Source organism: Scyliorhinus canicula, chromosome 5, assembly GCF_902713615.1.
Source record: "Scyliorhinus canicula chromosome 5, sScyCan1.1, whole genome shotgun sequence".
Lineage (NCBI taxonomy): Eukaryota > Metazoa > Chordata > Chondrichthyes > Carcharhiniformes > Scyliorhinidae > Scyliorhinus > Scyliorhinus canicula.
In genome coordinates, this window is record NC_052150.1 from 150,278,329 (window position 1) to 150,296,854 (window position 18,526).

At 51.9% G+C, this 18,526-nt stretch overlaps 1 protein-coding gene across 3 annotated transcripts in view; it reads left to right on the forward strand.

Moving 5' to 3' along the window:
• LOC119966330 (polypeptide N-acetylgalactosaminyltransferase 15-like) overlaps nt 1–15,237 on the forward strand; it is an 84,511-nt gene extending 69,274 nt beyond the window's left edge. For 2 of the 3 annotated variants that reach the window (XM_038797810.1, XM_038797812.1), the window contains exons 7-10: nt 10,961–11,110; nt 12,718–12,819; nt 13,368–13,511; nt 14,737–15,237. In XM_038797810.1, coding sequence (XP_038653738.1) covers nt 10,961–11,110; nt 12,718–12,819; nt 13,368–13,511; nt 14,737–14,886 — 546 coding nt within the window. In that variant the 3' untranslated portion in view covers nt 14,887–15,237. Of the gene's footprint in view, nt 1–10,960; nt 11,111–12,717; nt 12,820–13,367; nt 13,512–14,736 lie in introns of those variants that run through there. The other variant, XM_038797811.1, reaches the window with a different exon arrangement.
• The last annotated feature ends 3,289 nt before the right edge of the window (nt 15,238–18,526 follow it).

Here is an 18,526-nt window from a genome sequence, read left to right on the forward strand (position 1 = left end):
GTCGTCCCCCTCAACAGTATCCAAAACGGTATACTTGTTACTGAGGGGAACAACCTCAGAGGATCCCTGCACTGACTGCTTCCTCCCAGCCCCTCTCACCGTCACCCATCTATCTTGATTCTTCGGAGTAACTACATCCCTGAAGCTACTATCTATGGCCACCTCTGCCTCCCGAATGATCTGAAGTTCATCCAGCTCCAGCTCCAGTTCCCTAATGCAGCTTCTGAGGAGCTGGAGATGGGTGCACTTCCCACAGGTGAAATCAGCAGGGATACTGTCGGTGTCCCTCACCTCAAACATTCTGAAGGAGGCACATTGCACTGCCTTCCCGGCCATCCCCTCTCGATAAAAACAAAAAGAAAGAAAGAGCTTACCTGTTATTCACTCTACCCCTTAGGTTAAAGGAGGTGAAAGGGTGGGGAACACTACAAGTGTAGTGTCTAGGGTTTAGGAACCGCCAGACTTAAATACAGGTAAAAATAAAACACTTAACCAGCAACCACTAAGCTCCACACAAGAACAGCAATCAGCTGTTATGGGCCTGCGCAAACAATTTAAATCTTTACGACTTACCCAGCAGTCACTCTGTCCTCACTCCGACCGGATTCAGCTGGAAACTCCCAACAGTAAGTTTTTTTAAAATTTACTCCCCTTCTCAACAAGCACTCACTCAGCAACCACTGCGCCCCGCGCGGTAACACCTCGGGGAAAAGAAAAACTACTTAGCAGTCACCAACCAATCACTTACCTGCAGGCTGTGACATCACTGTTCAACTTCTTTCTACTTCTACCTGCCCTCAAGTCTCCCTCTTTATCTTTACTCGGCTGGGATCCTTACAGTGATTTTTTTTCGGTAGAGGAGGAGGTAGGGAGGGAAACACTGAAGAAGTGTTTGGGGTTTAACTGTCACTTGACAACAGCTCTTCCACAAACCACCTTCAAGATACGGTGACCGCAATGCACTGATGCAAATTTTCCCCACAACAGCTAATCAGCAGCTCCACTCTACTGCCCTCTGCTGGATGCTTGCCTTCACTTGAACACAGAGGGTGTCTTTCTCAGGTACACGTTCCGGATGCAGTGACCACAATGCACTGATGCAAATTTTCCCCGCAACAGCCAATCAATCAGCAGCTCCGCTCTACTGCCCTCTGCTGGATTGTTCAGTACCATTCACAACTCCTCCAATACTGAAGCAGTCCATGTCCAAAAGCAGCAAGACCTGGACAATATCGAGATTTGGGCTGACATGTAACAAGTAACATTCATGCACAAGTGCCAGGCAATGACCATCCCCAACATGAGAGGATCTAACCATCGCTGAATTCATCAATGGCATAACCATCGCTGAATTCCCCACAATCAACATCATGGGAGTTACCATTGATCAGAAACTGAACTGGACTAGCCATATTAATACTGTGGCTACCAAAGCAGGTCAAAGACTAGGAATCCTGTGGTGAATAACTCACATCCTAACTCCCAATGCCTGTCCACCATCTACAAGGTACACGTCAGGAGTGTAATGGAATACTCTCCACTTGTTTGTGTTTTGGTATTAGACCAGACCCCAATTTATATTAAGAAACCAGACGAGAAACCCCAACAATTTTTATATTTGTAAATTGTGAGTGAAGGATGCTTCACTCCAGGAGTGATTCTTGAAAAATAGGGACCTTTTATATTAAAACCAGCTTTATTACTAACACAGGAGTAACCTATTCACATCACAGAAATAGCTTTTCAATTAACAATTAGATCATTCTTAAAATAAATGGAAACACCTTAACTACTAACTCATACCTTTTCTATCTCCAATTAAGCAAAACCCATTACCGATCAAATGTCGCTTGTAAGTAAAGTTAGCAAGCACAGAGATACTTGCTGTGCTATTGTGTGGCGATTTTCTTTTAGAAAAGTAGAGAGGGACCCTTTCAGGCACAACCTGGAAACTCTGCTATCCTTGTCAGACTAAACGTTCCTACAGTCAAAACAGCTTTCTACGGACCTGGCTCTTCACATTAATTACATCATCTTGATTCCACTCAGATCCCATGACCTGCTTACCTAAGTCTAAACACAATCACTTTAATTATCTACACCCCTGGGATCCTTTGTTCTATAAACAAAATTCCATTAACCCCATATAGGTAAACAGGTACATGATTGGAATAAATGATTATTCCACTTCTACAACATCTTAATTGCATCTTTTGCAGACACACCGCCTGCCTGAATGTTAAACCAGGATTTTTAAAAACATTATAGCAACACATATATACATACCTTAAACCAGGCTTTTAACAACATTACTGCAACAAATATATATTAATTATTCATTTACAGGATGTGGGCATCACTAGGGTAGCATTTATTGCCCATCCCTACTTTCCCCTTCTGAAGGTGGTGCTGAGTTGTCATCTTGAACCGCTGCAGTACTTGAAGTGTAGGAACACCCACTGTGCTGGTAGGGAGGGCGTTCCAGGATTTTTCCCCAGTGACAGTGAAGGAACGGCGATATATTTCCAAGTCAGGGTGGTGAGTTACTTGGAGGGGAACCTCCAGGTGTGGAGTTCCTAGGTATCTGGGGCGGGATTGTCCAATGGCGAGTCAGAGTGTCCACGACGTTGTGAACGCCATCGCATTTCACGAACGGGCCACCAGCAGCAGCGCTGTCATCGCGTGATGCCCGGATGATGCCGCATCATTTAATGTGTGCGATCCGCGCACAGGCCCCGACAGAGAGAGATGACGGAGCCACACCGTGCCGCACCCAGGTTCCGAGACAATGACCTGGAGGCATTGCTGGACACGGTTGAAGAGCGCAGGGCAATCCTGTGTCCAAAACGTGGCCACCGGTACCTGGCCAGCACAGTCTAGCGCAGTTGGCGTGAAGTGGGCATCGCCGTCAGCGCTGTGGGGCACACCACCCGCTCTGGAGACCAGTGCCACAAGAAGGCAAGAAGCTCCACGACCTCATGAGGGCTGCCAGGGTAAGTACCCCGAGAGTTCCCCCAGACCACACCCCACCACTCCCTCCCCCCCCCCCCCCCGCACCACGTGTCGCGCCACACCCCCACGCACACAGGAGGGGGGGCACCACGTTGCACTCGACCCACATGGGCACCACACCCCCCTTGCGAGCTGCCATGGTGTGGTGCCCAGTTCCACCCCCCCCCCAGTCAGATTGTTGCCAACATCTGCGCGTCTTGCTGCTGACCGCCTAACGCTGATGCTTCCCCCCCCCCCCCCCCCCCCCCCCCCACAGGACAAGACAGCCCACAACCATTGTGAGTGTGCAAGAACCAGAGGGGGATTACCTGTGCTGCACCCCCTCACCGTCCATGAGCAGAGGGCTCTGGACCTCGCTGGGGGAGCCTCCACCCGGGAGGTAGCGGCCAGATTGGAGGCGCAGTACCAAGTGAGACTCCCCTGCTTGGCTACACTCCCTCAGCCCCTCCCCTCCCCATCCCCCCCTGAGACTGCACCCCCTCACACTGCTCCCTCTGCCCCCTAACCCCCCTCACTCTCCACCCCCTCATACTGCCCCCTCCACCCCTAACCCCCCTCACTCTCCACCCCCTCATACTGCCCCCTCCACCCCTAACCCCCCCTCACTCTCCACCCCTCACACTGCCCCCTCCACCCCCTAATCCCCCTCACTCTCCACCCCCTCACACTGCTCCCTCCACCCCCTAACCCCCCCCCCTCACTCTCCACCCCTCACACTGCCCCCTCCACCCCTAACCACTCCCTCACTCTCCGCCCCCTCACACTGCCCCCTCCACCCCCTAATCCCCCCTCACTCTCCACCCCTCACACTGCCCCCTCCACCCCTAACCCTCCTCACTCTCCACCCCCTCACACTGCCCCCTCCACCCCCTAACCCCCCTCACTCTCCACCCCCTCACACTGCCCCCTCCACCCCCTAAGCCCCCTCACTCTCCACCCCCTCACACTGCCCCCTCCACCCCTAACCACCCCCTCACTCTCCACCCCTCACGCTGCCCCCTCCACCCCTAACCCCCCCTCACTCTCCACCCCTCACACTGCCCCCTCCACCCCTAACCCCCCTCACTCTCCACCCCCTCATACTGCCCCCTCCACCCCTAACCCCCCTCACTCTCCACCCCCTCACACTGCCCCCTCCACCCCTAACCCCCCTCACTCTCCACCCCCTCACACTGCCCCCTCCACCCCTAACCACCCCCTCACTCTCCGCCCCCTCACTCTGCCCCCTCCACCCCTAACCCCCCTCACTCTCCACCCCCTCACACTGCTCCCTCCACCCCCTAACCCCCTCACTCTCCACCCACTCACACTGCCCCCTCCACCCCCTAACCCCCCTCACTCTCCACCCCCTCACACTGCCCCCTCCACCCCTAACCACCCCCTCACTCTCCACCCCTCACACTGCCCCCTCACACCCGACTCCGCGTGTCTAACGATATATGCTTTATTGTGTATTCCAGGGCCAGCACACGATTGTTCCGGATCGTCTCGGAGAAGCCCCCGCCGTCCAGGTCCAAGTTCATCCGCCCACAGGGATGCACGCCAGGAAGGGGAAGAAAGACGGACAGGAGGGCCCTCTTACGAGGCCGGGGCACAGGAAGCAAACGCAGAGAGGACCGACAGAAACGACACTGACGAACACAGGACGGACAGTCAGGCCACTAACGGCCATGAGACTGACGAAGAGAGGACCAGGACTCTGGACAGTGACGCACAGAGGACGGGGACTCTGGACAGTGACGGACAGAGGACGGGGACTCTGGACGTGAAGCACAGAGGACGGGGACTCTGGACAGTGACGGACAGAGGACGGAGAGCCAGGACAGTGACGGATAGAGGATGGCCAGGCTGATGATGGACAGACTGGACACGGCACCTCACATGGGCCGGGGACAATGTCCATCGGTCCAAGGGTCGATCCAGGAGACCCCAGACCTGGGGTCCGATGAGGACATGGACCTTGCGTCACTGCTGTCACCCACACCCTCCACCATCGCAGATACCCTCACCTCGGTTGGGCACATTAGTGATGAGGCTTCTGGGACACTAACTGGTGCGCACCACACAGCCGCACCGGCACAGCAGGTGGAGGTAGGAGCAGAGGAGGGGCTGGACGGTCGGAGGGCAGGCCAGTCCTGGCACCCAGCTGCCGCCCAGACAGTTCCCGGGTTCCTGGACTTACCAGACCCACCCATAGTCCCGATGCGTTTGGAAACCCAGGGAGTGGACAACGGGATGACGGCGTCTTCCAGCATCTGCACACGCAGTTGGAGGAGTCCATCCGCGCCCAGGAGCAGGGAGTAGTGCCGGTCATGGCTGCCACCCAGGCCGACAGCGCACAGGTGGCGTCCGCGGTAGAGGCAATGGCGGCAACTGTTTCGGCCATGGGTCAGGTTCTGCAAGGCAGTGGGCATATGTGCGCGTGTCATCCGTGGCCCAGAGCCAGCTGGACATTGCTGCTGCGCTCCGGGGTCAAGCCAAGTGTCAGCAGGCCATGGCCCAGTCTCAGCAGGCCATGGCCCAGTGTCAGCAGGCCATGGCCCAGTCTCAGCAGGCCATGGCCCAGTCCCAGCAGGCCATGGCCCAGTCCCAGCAGGCCATCGCAGGGAGCATCGGCGGCCTTGTGCATGTGCTGGATGATGTCGCATAGCCCAGCGTGAGGTTGCAGTCCCTGACAGGGATGACACGCTCCCTGAGCTCCATCGCTGTAAACGTTCAGACCCTGGTCGATGCCACAGCAGACCTCTAGGACTGGCAGCGCCAGGTGTCGGTGGTGCCACAGCGCTTGTCTCCACTCGCACCACCGTCCCATAGTGAGGCCCGGGGGCCACTGGGCTCCCCGAAGGAGGAGGAGGTTCTGGGGCCCGTCCCGGTGACTATAGCAAGGAGAGGTCCCTGAACACTCGGACTCCCCCCGTTCCGTCCCTGGTGTATCTGGTGGGCAGCGGGCAGAACAGGGTGGCACCACGCCATCCAGCACCCTCACCGAGCAGCCTGGCCCATCGAAGCCGGGCCGCCCCAGGAAACGCGCACTGACATGGAGCCACGTCGCAGGGCAGGAGTCTCAGCAGTCCGCCTCCATTCCTGCTGTACCATCTGGGGAAACACCAAAGCGTAGTGGTAGGGCCCGTAAGGCAAAGAAGTTAGACACGTAGTAAGTTGGCAAGGGTGCAGGGCACAGCTTAGTTATAGGCGCTAGGGCACTTGTATGTGAATGTCACGATTAAAGTCACTGTTGCACCAAACCTAGATGCCTCTGTGCTATGTCCAGTGGCTGAGGGGTCATGAAGGGGACCGAGTGGCGCTGGGGTCAAAGTTCGGTACAATGGTGAGGCCAGGTGCGTGTTCCCCCGCCCCCCCAACACCCCGTTGTCCTCGGCACACCGACGCCAGCTATCCCACATGGTCATGTGATGGAGTGTCCGTGATGCATACAGAGACCACCTGGGTGGAGGGTGTAGCTGTGGCCATGAGTCAGACATTGTCTAACGATTCGGAGCTCACAGCTCATTGCAGGGCAGGTTGTCATCATTCAACATGGCACTGATCACACCCGCTTACACAAACAACTGTGTGAGACCATCCATTGTGCCGCGGGTATAAGGTGCTGTGAAAGTGGTGGTGTGGAAGCTAGGGTTGATGGATGGTGCAGGAGGTGGGGGGCACTGGGTGGTGCGTTTGGGCTGAATGGTGGTGCAAGTGCCTTGCTCAGCGATGCCCTCCCCCTAGTTCGTGAAACATGCGGCGATCAATGCCTCGCGTGCTCGCTCGCCAAGCCGGTGGCGTCGTGCAGCCTCCCGCCCACATCCAGCCCCCATGTCATGTCTGTGCCCCCCCCTCCCCATCCTCCTCCTCCTCATGTGCAGATGCGTCACCCTCATCGGGCTCCCCCTGTGCCTCCTCCTCCAGGACATCGCCCCTCTGCTGGGCTATGTTGTGCAGCACGCAGCAGACAGCAACTATGCAGCCAACCCTCTCTGAATGGTACTGGAGGGCCCCTCCAGAGCAGTCCAGGCACCTGAAGCGCATCTTCAAGGGGCCAAAGCACCTCTCCACAACACCCCTGGTTGCTGCATGGACCTCATTGTAGCGGGTCTCCGCGTTGGTCTGTGGCCTCCGTATAGGTGTCATCAGCCACGACCGCAACGGGTAACCCCTGTTGCCCAGCAACCAGCCCCTCAGCCTGGGGGGGGGGGGTCCCTCGAACATGGCAGGGATGTAAGATTGCACCAGAATAAAGGCATCATGCACACTGCCAGGGTACTGGGCGCACACGTGCATGATCTGCATGCAGTGGCCGCAGACCACCTGAATGTCCATGGAGTAGGTCACCTTTCTGTTCATAAACATGTCCCTGTTCTCCGATGGTGGACGCATAGCGAAGTGCAACCCATCACTCACCCCCTGGACCATCAGTATCCTGGCCACAGAGGCGAATCCCGCTGCCCAGGCATCCTGGTGTGCGCGGTCCTCTGGAAACTGGATGTACCGATCGGCGATGGCATACAGGGAGTTGGTTACTGCTCGGATGCACTGGTGCACCGATGCCTGTGGGATACCGGACAGGTCCCCGCTCGGCGCCTGGAACGACCCCGTTGCGCACAAGTTGAGGGCTACTGTCACCTTGACAGTCCCCTGGATAGCATGTCCTCCCCACCGTTCCACGTGGTGCCAGGTGTGCCATGAGGTGGCATGTATGTGCGACGGTCTCCCTATACATTCAGAGTCTCGTCCTGCATTCCTTGTCTGGCAGGTCCTCGAACGTCATGCGGTGACGGTACACTCGAGGCCTCATGGGGCGCCTCCGGCACCATGGCACCACCACCTGCTGCTCCTCCTCCCTCTGCACCCCGTCCTCTGCATGACGTGGTGGTCATCGTCCCCCTCCGCCTCCTCCTGCACCTGTGAGGCGGGCGGGCGGGCCTGCAGCCTGAGCAAGTGGCACGGGGCCCTCTGCAGCCAGTCCCTCTGCTGCAGCCACCACTACCATAGCTGCTCTGAGCCGCCTGCATCGACGCTGCCAAAGGGCCACCTGCAGAGCAGCGGCTCCCGCCACGGCGGCAAACATCGCTGGCTTGTGCGCAAACATGACGATCTGCAGGAGGGGGTGCGGGGAGGAGATAGAACATGTTTAACAATGGTGCTCTGATACCCCGACAGCCATGTGTCATGGGATACATGTGTTCCCCAGTTGGCTGGTCTCGCTACAGACACACAGGCACCCTAACCCCTGCCCACAGTCTCCATCCACCGCCCAGTCCACCCTCCTCATTGCCCCACCGTGGGCTGGCCATGCCGTCATGGGGGCTGGGTGTTGTGGCTCCTGTGTGGTGGGGGGGGGGGGGGGGGCTGAGCGCACCCAAGGTCAAGGCGTGTGGCCTCACGGGATGGCAGCGCCAGTGGCCTTTGCCCATCAGCATGACCTCAACTTGCAAGCGTATCTTCGCCACCGTCCTGCCATGGCAGGCCGGCTGGCATGTCGCTCCCACGGAAAACCGTCCCCACCCCCTCCCAGGAACATGGAGGCCCCCTGCCCCGACACCCCCCTGCATATGACTGCACCCTTCCCCCCTCCTCCCCCACTCCACCTCTTCCTCCCTCCTTCCCCACCCCCTCCTCCTTCCCCCACCCCCCTCCTTCCCTACCCCACCTCTCCCCCCTCCTCCCACCCCCCTGAGCATGGCAGCACTCTTCCCCAGAACCCCTCCCCCTTCCCCCCCACTTCTCCCCCCCCGAGCATGGCGGCACACCTCCTAAAAACCGCTCCCCCGCCAGCACCGGCACGACTGGCTGACAAATTTATTAGCAGGGGTGAACGGCGACGCCATGAACTGGGGTCACGCCGTCAGGACTTCAGCCCATCCGGGCTGCTGAATAGCAGGAGGGCCCGGAGAATCGCCATACTTCGCACCTCGGGCGATTCTCGAGCAGACGCGGCGCCGACCTCGATGATGCCGTTCTCGCCGGTTGGGATAATGGCGGAACAGCGTCAGACCGGCGCTGCATGAAAAATCGGCGTGAGCGGCGATTCTCCCAAACATGGGAGAATCCCACCCTCGCTGTCCATGTCCTTCCACATGGTAATGGTCGTGGGATTGGAAGGTGCTGTCGAAGGAGCCTTGGTGAGTTACTGCAGTGCATCCTGTAGATGGTACACATGACTGCCACTGTTCGCTGGTGGTGGAGGGTTTGAATGTTTGCGGAAGGGGGAGCAATCAAGTGGCTGCTTTGTTCTGGATGGTGTCGAGCTTCTTGAGTGTTGTTGGAGCTGCACTCATCAATGCAAGTGGAGAGTATTCCATTACACTTGTGACTTGTGCATTGTAGATGGTGGACAGGCTTTGGGGGTTCAGGAGGTGGTCTACTTGTCGTAGGATTCCTAGCCTTTGACCTGCCCTGGTAGTCAAGGTATTAATATGGCTAGTCCAGTTCAGTTTCTGATCAATGGTAACCTCCAGGAGGACGGCACGATGGCGCAGTGATTAATACTGCTGCTTACGGCGCTGAGGACTCGGGTTCGATCCCGGCTCCGGGTCACTGTCCATGTGGAATTTGCACATTCTCTCAGTGTCTCCGTGGGTCTCACCCCCACAATTCAAAGATGTGCAGGGTAGATGGATTGGCAACACTAAATTGTCCCTTAATTGGAAAGAAATAATGGGTACTCTAAATTATGTTTTTTTTTAATGGTAACTCCCAGGATGTTGATTGTGGGGGATTCAGCGATGGTAATGCCTTTGAATGTCAAGGGGCGGTGGTTAGATCAGCTTGGGCTGACAAGTGGCAAGTAACATTCATGCCACACAAGTGCCAGGCAATGGCCATCTCCATCAAAAGAGAATCTTACCATTGTCCTTTGAAATTCAATGACATAACCATTGCGGAAACCCCCATTATTAGCCATATAAATACGTTGCCACAAGAGCAGGTCAGAAGCTAGGAACCTTGCAGCGAATAACTCACCTCCTAACTCTCCAAAGTCTGTCCACCATCTACAAGGCAGAAGTCAGAGTGTGGTGGAATACTCTCCCCTTACCTGGATGAGTGCAGCTCCAACACACTCAAGAAACTTGACTCTATTCAGGACAAAGCAACCCACTTGATTGACACTCCTTTCACAAACATTCATTCCCTCCACCATCGAAGCAATGTGTAACATCCATTAGATGCGCTGGAGAAACTCACTGAGACTCTTTAGGCAGCATTTTCCAAACTTATGACTGCTACCATTCAGAATGACAAGGGCAGCAGATACATGGAAGACCACAACTTGGAAGCTCTCCTCCAAGCCACTCACCATCTTGACTTGGAAAAACATCGCCGTTCCTTCACTGTCAGTAGATTAAAATCCAGGAACTCCATCCTTAACTGCACTGTGAGTTTACATACACCGCAGGGACTGCAGTGACACAGGAAGGTAGCTCACCACGCCTTCTCAAGGAAGATTATTGATGGGCAATAAATTCTGGCCTAGTCAGCAACTCTCAGACCCTGCAAATGAATAATTGAAAAGATTGGCTTGCAGCTCTCAGGAGGTGGGATTTCCACCCTGGGATACTGGATCCCTGGCAAGGCCCAATGTTGGCCAGTTAAATGCCTGACTGGAACTTAATTCCTTCATGCCTTTGCTATAGGAGGCAATGCGACACTCACCCCCACTGGGTTACCAACTGATGAGCAAGACGCTCGTCGCCATGATTAAATGGCACCCCATACGTCACGTCATAAATTGCTCATATATTGTACCTCAATGTACTATTTTCTGAAATAAATAAATCCACTCCAACTATGTTACAAAAAACTTTAAAATATTGTGAAATATGTTTCTTAAATTAAACAGAGAAAACCCAGAAATGGAAAGCTGTCCAGTCAACATTTGAAATTATAGGTTAATATTTCATTTGATGCAATTCCATTAAATACTGTCTATTTCTGCCTGTTTTGGTAGACTGAGGTGCCTGACTGTATTGAGCGACTGCAGCTGCGCCAGAGGTTAAGCTGTAAGAACTTTCATTGGTTTTTGACTAACGTCTACCCAGAGCTCTCTATGCCCGAGGACAAATCAAGATATTCTGGGGCAGCAAGACAAAGGTTTTTGGTATTTTATCTGACTTTCTATTTGCCTTTCTTGCTATTCTTAGTCTTCTAAATGATGAGTTTCAATAAAGTAAAACTGTCTTTTCTTCAGTTCCATTGCCAGTTATAAATATATATTTCTGTAGATAACAATAATAATATGAACCAGTAACTGGGCGAGATCTAATGGAAAAAAAGAGTTCCTTTCTGGGCAGGATTAGTGGAATCATTCCCAGCACTTGTAGCAATGGGAACCATCCCACTGTCGAACGGCACTGTTATTTTTTCGGGCCTCAGCAGGGAACGTCCCGATGAGGCCGCACTCAGTCACATTTCCTGCACTGAGGCATTCCGCACACTAGTGCAGGAAGAGCTCAGGGAACTCTTGACCCCCAACGTGACCCCTGGACGCCACACTCATTCCCCAACTCATCTGTTGGGGTCCTCAAGCCCTCCCACACCCCACCTCAAATGGGCAGGGCAGTCATAGGCCCAATCCCCAGCATGGGCAAAATATCGCCTAGGCACCTTGGTACTGCCAGCCTGACACCCGAGCAGTGCCACCTGAGCACCCTGACATTGCCAGGGAAGCACCTGGGTGGCACGGCCAGGGTGCCATCCTGCCCAAAGGCCAACCACACGGGGGCCTCTGATCGCCTGGGAGATTCCCCCATATGCTATTCCGCCTGGTTCCCGTTTGTGGGGACCAGTGCCAAATAGAAACTGGTGAAGCCGATAGATCCTGGACACTGGGTTAGATCTGGCATCAGCATAGTTACGTGAGTAGTTAAACTCAGTTAACTTAATAGGCAGGGTCCAGAATGTAACATCTCGCGAGATCTCATTAGTTTCTCGCAGGGCGTAACAAGCATTCATAAACACGGAAGAGACCTCTCACGGGATCTACCGGCTGCATCCCGTCCTGATTAAGGGGCTGGTTTAGCACAGGGCTAAATAGCTGGCTTTTAAAGCAGACCAAGGCAGGCCAGCATCGTGGGTTCAATTCCCGTACCAGCCTCCCCAAACAGGCGCTGGAATGTGGTGAATAGGGGCTTTTCACAGTGACTTCATTTGAAGCCTGCTTGTGACAATAAGCAATTTTCATTTCATTTTCATTGATTCTGGCCAGCTATAATACCGGAAACCAGAAGTAAAAATACCTGCTGCATACAAATGAAAATCTTTCATTGGTAGTTTATTATAATAAGCTTCATCGGATCTTGGTTATTTTATTTCGGAGGCATATTGAATGCCATATTCATGGAAAAAAATTGATTGCTTTCTAAATTTAATGCGCCATTATTTTGTAAGAAAAATTATTCAACCTACTCTATAATTAAATTAAATAACCTTTATTGTCACAAGTAGGCTTACATTAACACTGCAATGAAGTTACTGTGAAAAGCCCCTAGTTGCCACATTCCGGCACCTGTTCGGGTACACAGAGGGAGAATTCAGAATTCTCAGATGGTACGGGAATTGAACCCGCACTGCAATTGTTTTCTCTAAATTTGCTTAACTCTTAGTTGACCCATTTTAATCATAGGGTGTAATTGCTGAGCAGCGGAAATGAAGCAGGAACACTGATTATAAATGTCCCCATTCTAAGCACATTCCTTTCGCTTCCAGCTCCATAACATTGGCACAGGTTATTGTGCAGGTTACCAGACCAAATGGAGCACAGGTGGACATCCTGTCGCACTGGCTCCATGCAGTGGCAATGGGAATCAGGTAATGTCTAATATACGTAATGCTCACTGTATGTTTCACTGATAAATATAAAACATGATTTGCTTTATATGAGAAACTAATTAATATCTTGCTGTTATGTATTAAAATATTGGGTCAAATTGTTCAATCTACTATCACATTGAATGCCAGGCACCAAAATCAAGGTGGAAGTTGGTTTCGCTACTTCAACCATTGAACTGAGTTAAACAGTATTCAGCTATGTGGTGTGAGGAAATAAATTAGTAATGGCAAATCATCTAAATGTTGAGTTTCAAGAGGGTTAACCTGTCAGTTATATTTTTATTTGTTTCCTTGTCAGTTATAAACTTCAACATGTAAAATAGGACAACCAAGACTTGCAATTTGTACAAAGGAAACAATTATTATTAAGTACTTTTAATTGAATAAGTATTTTAATAGCAGCCTTGCTTTACTGTAATTAACACAAATGTGCCTTATCTCACAGTCATAAAAAAATACAGTCATAAAAAAAATTGCCATTCAATGCAGTTCTGTCAACAAATCTATTTTTCTTCTTTTTCACACAGCATTTTGAATATAATAGTTTTAAAGAAATCCAATTTGGTGCCATTGTAAAATTTTGTATTGATGTCAGAAATGAACAGATCGTATTGCAGAATTGTCACAGAGGGAACAAGATGGAATCAGAACAGCAATGGGATATGCAAAAGGTTTGTTGGTCTCCAACAATTTACTTGGCAGATATAAGGAACTAGCTGGACTATGTACAAGTATAGTCTACTGCTCTTAATTCAAATCATAGAATTTAGAATGCTGAAGCGCAGAATGAGGCCATTCGGTCATCATACATGTGTTGTCTCTTTAGTAGACCTATCCACTTAGTTCTTTGCTTTTCCCCATAGCTGTGCTCATATTATCAGATCCCCCCACTATTTTTCAACATCTCCTGTTTAAATCCAACCTGCTTTAGCTCCCATTAATTTAGCTTTGCCTGTAGAACCTCTGCTGCGGTATCACTTTCTTCGAGCTACAACTGTGTGGTTCTTCTGTCCTCTGGTGCTGTCCGCAAGCATAATGGCAAATCAGTCAACTCCTCCTCCTCCTGGTGTTCTGGCTGATGGAGTTGCTGCTGCTCCTCCAAGGTCCAGGCCACTGTATAATAATCATAATCTTTACTAGTGTCACAAGTAGGCTTACATTAACACTGCAGTGAAGTTACTGTGAAAATCCACTAGTCGCCACCCTCCAGCACCTGATCGGGTACACTGAGGGAGAAATCAGAATGTCCAATTCACCTAACAAGCACGTCTTTCAGGAGTTGTGGGAGGAAACCGGAGCGCCCAGTGGGGACCCACTCAGACATGGGGACTCCACACAGGCAGTCACCCAAGGCCAGAATTGAACCTGGGCCCCTGGCGCTGTGCCACCGTGGCGCCCTGAAGAAAAACCCTGCCATTGCTCCACCTCCCTGGCCCCTTCCCATTACCACCAGCCCGCAATCTCCATCATTCACATCCTGAACCTCTGGGTGATACATTATCAGCAGCTGCCATCACTCCTGGCAATTCCAGCAGACTAGACCCTGAGTCCCGAGGAAGGCCTGACAGTGGCCACTTAAGTGCCTGAAGGGCATTGAACACTGTCCAACCTCCCCGATGGAACTGACGGGTCTTCTGTGCCCTTTCTCTGACTCGTGGGCGAGACCCCCTAATAGCTGCAAAGGGGGAAAAAAATCAGCCACTAATGAAGTTACTCTGACTAAATAGACTGTTTGCAGCTTATAGCTCCTGTGTAGAAATAAAAGGAGATGATCGTCAGGCATATGATTAAAAGAAAAGAACTGATTTGATTAATGAGATTCCTAGCAGCTATCTACCAGGGACATTCTTTTGCTAAAACAAATCCAAATATATGTATTCTGCTTTTCACTTTTAGAGTGGAGAAATTATCCATGTCTCGACTGGAAAGTGCATTGAGGCAATAAAGAACGGAACAAGCAAAGATCTATTCTTGAGACAGTGCAACAAATACACCACACAGCAGTTGTGGAGATTAGAGACAGTGACAGTCATGAACAAGAGATGAACTGTTGTCTCCGACACCAACTGAGTGACGGCTGCAGCCCATATGCTCCTGTCCGGTCAGGTGCAATTGAATATGTCCAGGGTGCACAGAACTCAGACTGCTGACAACAATGTGTGCCCTGTACTTCTGTTGTACTAAAGGAAATCCTCACAACCGAATGGAGACAAACTGCCAATATTTCCAAGGCCACATTTGAACAAATCAGGGAAAGAAAAACATTGTGGGCTACATAATTACCTACCGTGGGCTTGCAAAATTTTACGTTTTACATCAATTTCCATTTTTGTTGGGTAATGCATTGTGTATTTTAATGCTGGATCAAAAAATAAATCTATGCTACTTCTGTGTCAAGTTGTCCCATTTTTCCAAATTTGTTAAATAGTGCAATGGTCTAATTTATTTTATGCGTCAGTAAATCAAACTAGTATCCAGTCAATGCAGGCATAAACCTGTCATTTTATTTGTACAAATCTGTTATCAAATACAGATGGGCATTGGAGGAAAACTATGCAAAAATGCAGTTGATATGAGCTATTTGATTGAGCAATTGAAAAAGGTACATTGGGATTGCAACTGCAGAATGCCAGCTTACAGTGCGAACTGACACAGGGATTGATCCTTGAGCTGAAACAGGTCGACAGAAAGCCAGATTGAAATGGGGCCTTGCTGAGATTACTGTTTAATATTTTAGGGCAGCACAGTGGCGCAGTGGTTAGCACTGGGACTGCGGCGCTGAGGACCCGTGTTCGAATCCCGGCCCTGGGTCACTGTCCGTGTGGAGTTTGCACATTCTCCCCCTGTCTGCGTGGGTTTCACCCAAAGATGTGCTGGTGAGGTGGATTGGTCAAAATAAATTGCCCCTTAATTGGAAAAGAAAAATAATTGGGTACTCTAAATTTATACAAAAAAAGAAAGAATATTTCAAGATCATGTTTAATATTTCCGTCAGTGAGCAATTCTCTAGGAGGCTAACTAATAAAATGTTAGAGTCTGATTGAGACATGCAATAGACATATTCTTTAGCCATTATCCATTAAAAAGTGCAACGTACTGATTTTACTACAAGTGCAACTCACTGGTATTTCTATCCAGATTTGTGAAATTAAATAATCAGCCTTCAATTTCTACCAATGTGGGAAATAGGACGGAATTTAATGGAAAAAGTTAAAAGTTCATTGGTTGTGGGTTTCGCAGGAAGTTTCCCATCGGCTCTGCAGGTAAGTTCCCCACCGCTACCAAGTGACACTTAGGGCTGGATTCTTCGACCTTATTGTAAAGGTCCATTGACTTCAGGCAGGAGTTTTCAGTCACCGGACAAGCACAGCCAAAGAATTCCGCCCTTAGTCACTTTTTTGGGCCCTGGGGAGTTTCTCTACCATTTAGTCCACACTTAGGGCGCGATCAACTGGCTGCGTTACGCTCAAGCGAGAGCGCATTGGGGCCAATAGATGACAGGAGTGGCCTCTCGCAGGTCAGGTGGATTGGCCATGCTAAATTGTCCCTTAGTGTGCATTGCAGGTAAGTAGGCGCCTCTGAGAGGGTGGAGGGGTGATGGGTGGGGATCCTGGAGAGGGGGCCTTTAAAGGAGCATGGAAGGTCCTGAAGAGCTGGGCCCCTAGGAACCCCATAGCCGGGTCTCCTCACTTGGAGGGGTATGAGGTAGTCCCCATGTGTGGGGGGTGACTTTCCTGGATACGATCCCTTGGAGCTTAACCAGAATACACCAGTTTGTTCAATCTACTGAATGATGGCTGCAATCTGTGCACCCGATGAGGATGCACTGACTTTTCTATAAATCATTGTGGGCAAAGATACTTGTAGATTCACTTGGCCTATTGCAGTGTAAAGAGATTTTCCCTTCTGGTGCCAATTCTAATACCAGTGGTTTTCTTCCTGACACACCATCTGTACTTCAAGTCACTGTCTGCACAATCTATTTCCCAGAAATGAATTCCTGTGCTGGTGAATGGGAGGGACAGACCAAATGATAATCTAGTATATGGGACAGGGATTGGCAGTCCTCCTCCTCTGATTCTACTTTTTCTTGTTGTGTTGCATCTCGCAAAGAGGGAAAGAAAAAGAGAAGGTACAGTAATTATTGGAAAAATTGTGTCATAGGATCCCTACAGTGCAAAAGGAGGCCATTCAGCCCATCGAGTCTTCCCCTACCCTTTGAAAGAGCTCTTTACCGAGGCCCATCCGCCCATCACATCCCCATAACCCAGTAACCCCACCTAACCTTTGGACACTAAGGGGCAATTTAGCATGGTCAATCCATCGAACCTGCACATCTTTGGGTTGTGGGGGTGAAACCCACGCAGACACAGGGAGAATGTGCAAACTCCACACGGACAGTGACCCAGGCCCGGGATTCGAAGTGAGGCTCCAGTGTTAATCACTGTGCCACCGTACTGCCCCATTGTATTGTAGGCAGATTGTCTGCAGTCCATGCAGCATGAAATGGAAAACAACAGGCTGCCAGGTCAAAACTACACCTGTCAGGGACCATTTAACCTCCTGGTCCCCAGTGACCTCTACTGTACACTGCTCCAGGAGGTCCATTGTCTGCTCACTAAAGATGTCAGAAAATGGTCAAGGCTGCTACCAAGTGGCCTCTGCACTTTGGCAACCACCTGTTCTTGCAAGAAGAATGTAGACTATGCGACAATGCTGGATTTGACAATAAGTGTTGACTCCGGCGCAGAATCCGTGGAGTTCCACAACAAGAAAGCTGGCACCGCACATGGCCTGTCCACTGAGGCCACCTGTTAACCAGCTACCCATCCCCTGGGCTGCATGCGTAGACTGTCTGGCACTCTTGTTTTCTGTTTGCCCCATCCCAGGGGAAGGCCGTCCACAACCGCCAGGAGTGGGAGAAGAGAGGAGGGGGACCGACGGACCTGCAGCCCCTGACCATGGCAGAACAGAGGACTCTGGATGTGGTCGCTGGCCTGGAGGAAAGGGAGGTCGTCGGGGTGGAGATCGGCTGCAGGCAAGGAAGTGAGATCTTGCTAAGTTGGGTTCCCCATGACACATGTGTCAATCCCCCACCCCCAACAACACCACCCCCCATCACCCTCACCCCCAGACTACCCTCACCCCCACAACACTCTCACCCCACCACCCTCACCCTCATCCCCACCCCACCCTCATCCCCGCACCCTCACACCATCCTCACCCCCACCCTCATCCCCCAGGCTAAACTGACCCTCACATCACCCTCTCCCCCCCCCCCCCCCCCCCCCCCCCCCCGGCCCACGGTCTAATCATGCATTTTGTCTTGTGTCTTTCAGGACCTGCTGGAGATGGGGCAGGCCCATATGGAGTTCCCTGCCCCCAGCAAGTGCCGCAGCCTGAGGCCCCCCCCCCTCCCCACACCCTGTGCCGAGTAGTGATGGGAGCAGCACGGACACCAGCCCTCCACCCGAGATGCAGGACACCCCGGAGTTCGGGTCAGAGGATGACACTGACTTCCCATCACAGCTGTCTCCAACACACTCCACCATCCCAGAGACACTCACCTCGGTTGGGCACATTAGTGAAGAGGCTCCTGGGACACTGTCTGGTGTGCAGAACACAGCTGATCCAATACAGCAGGTGGAAGTAGGAACACCTGAGGGGATGGGCGGTCAGAGGGCGG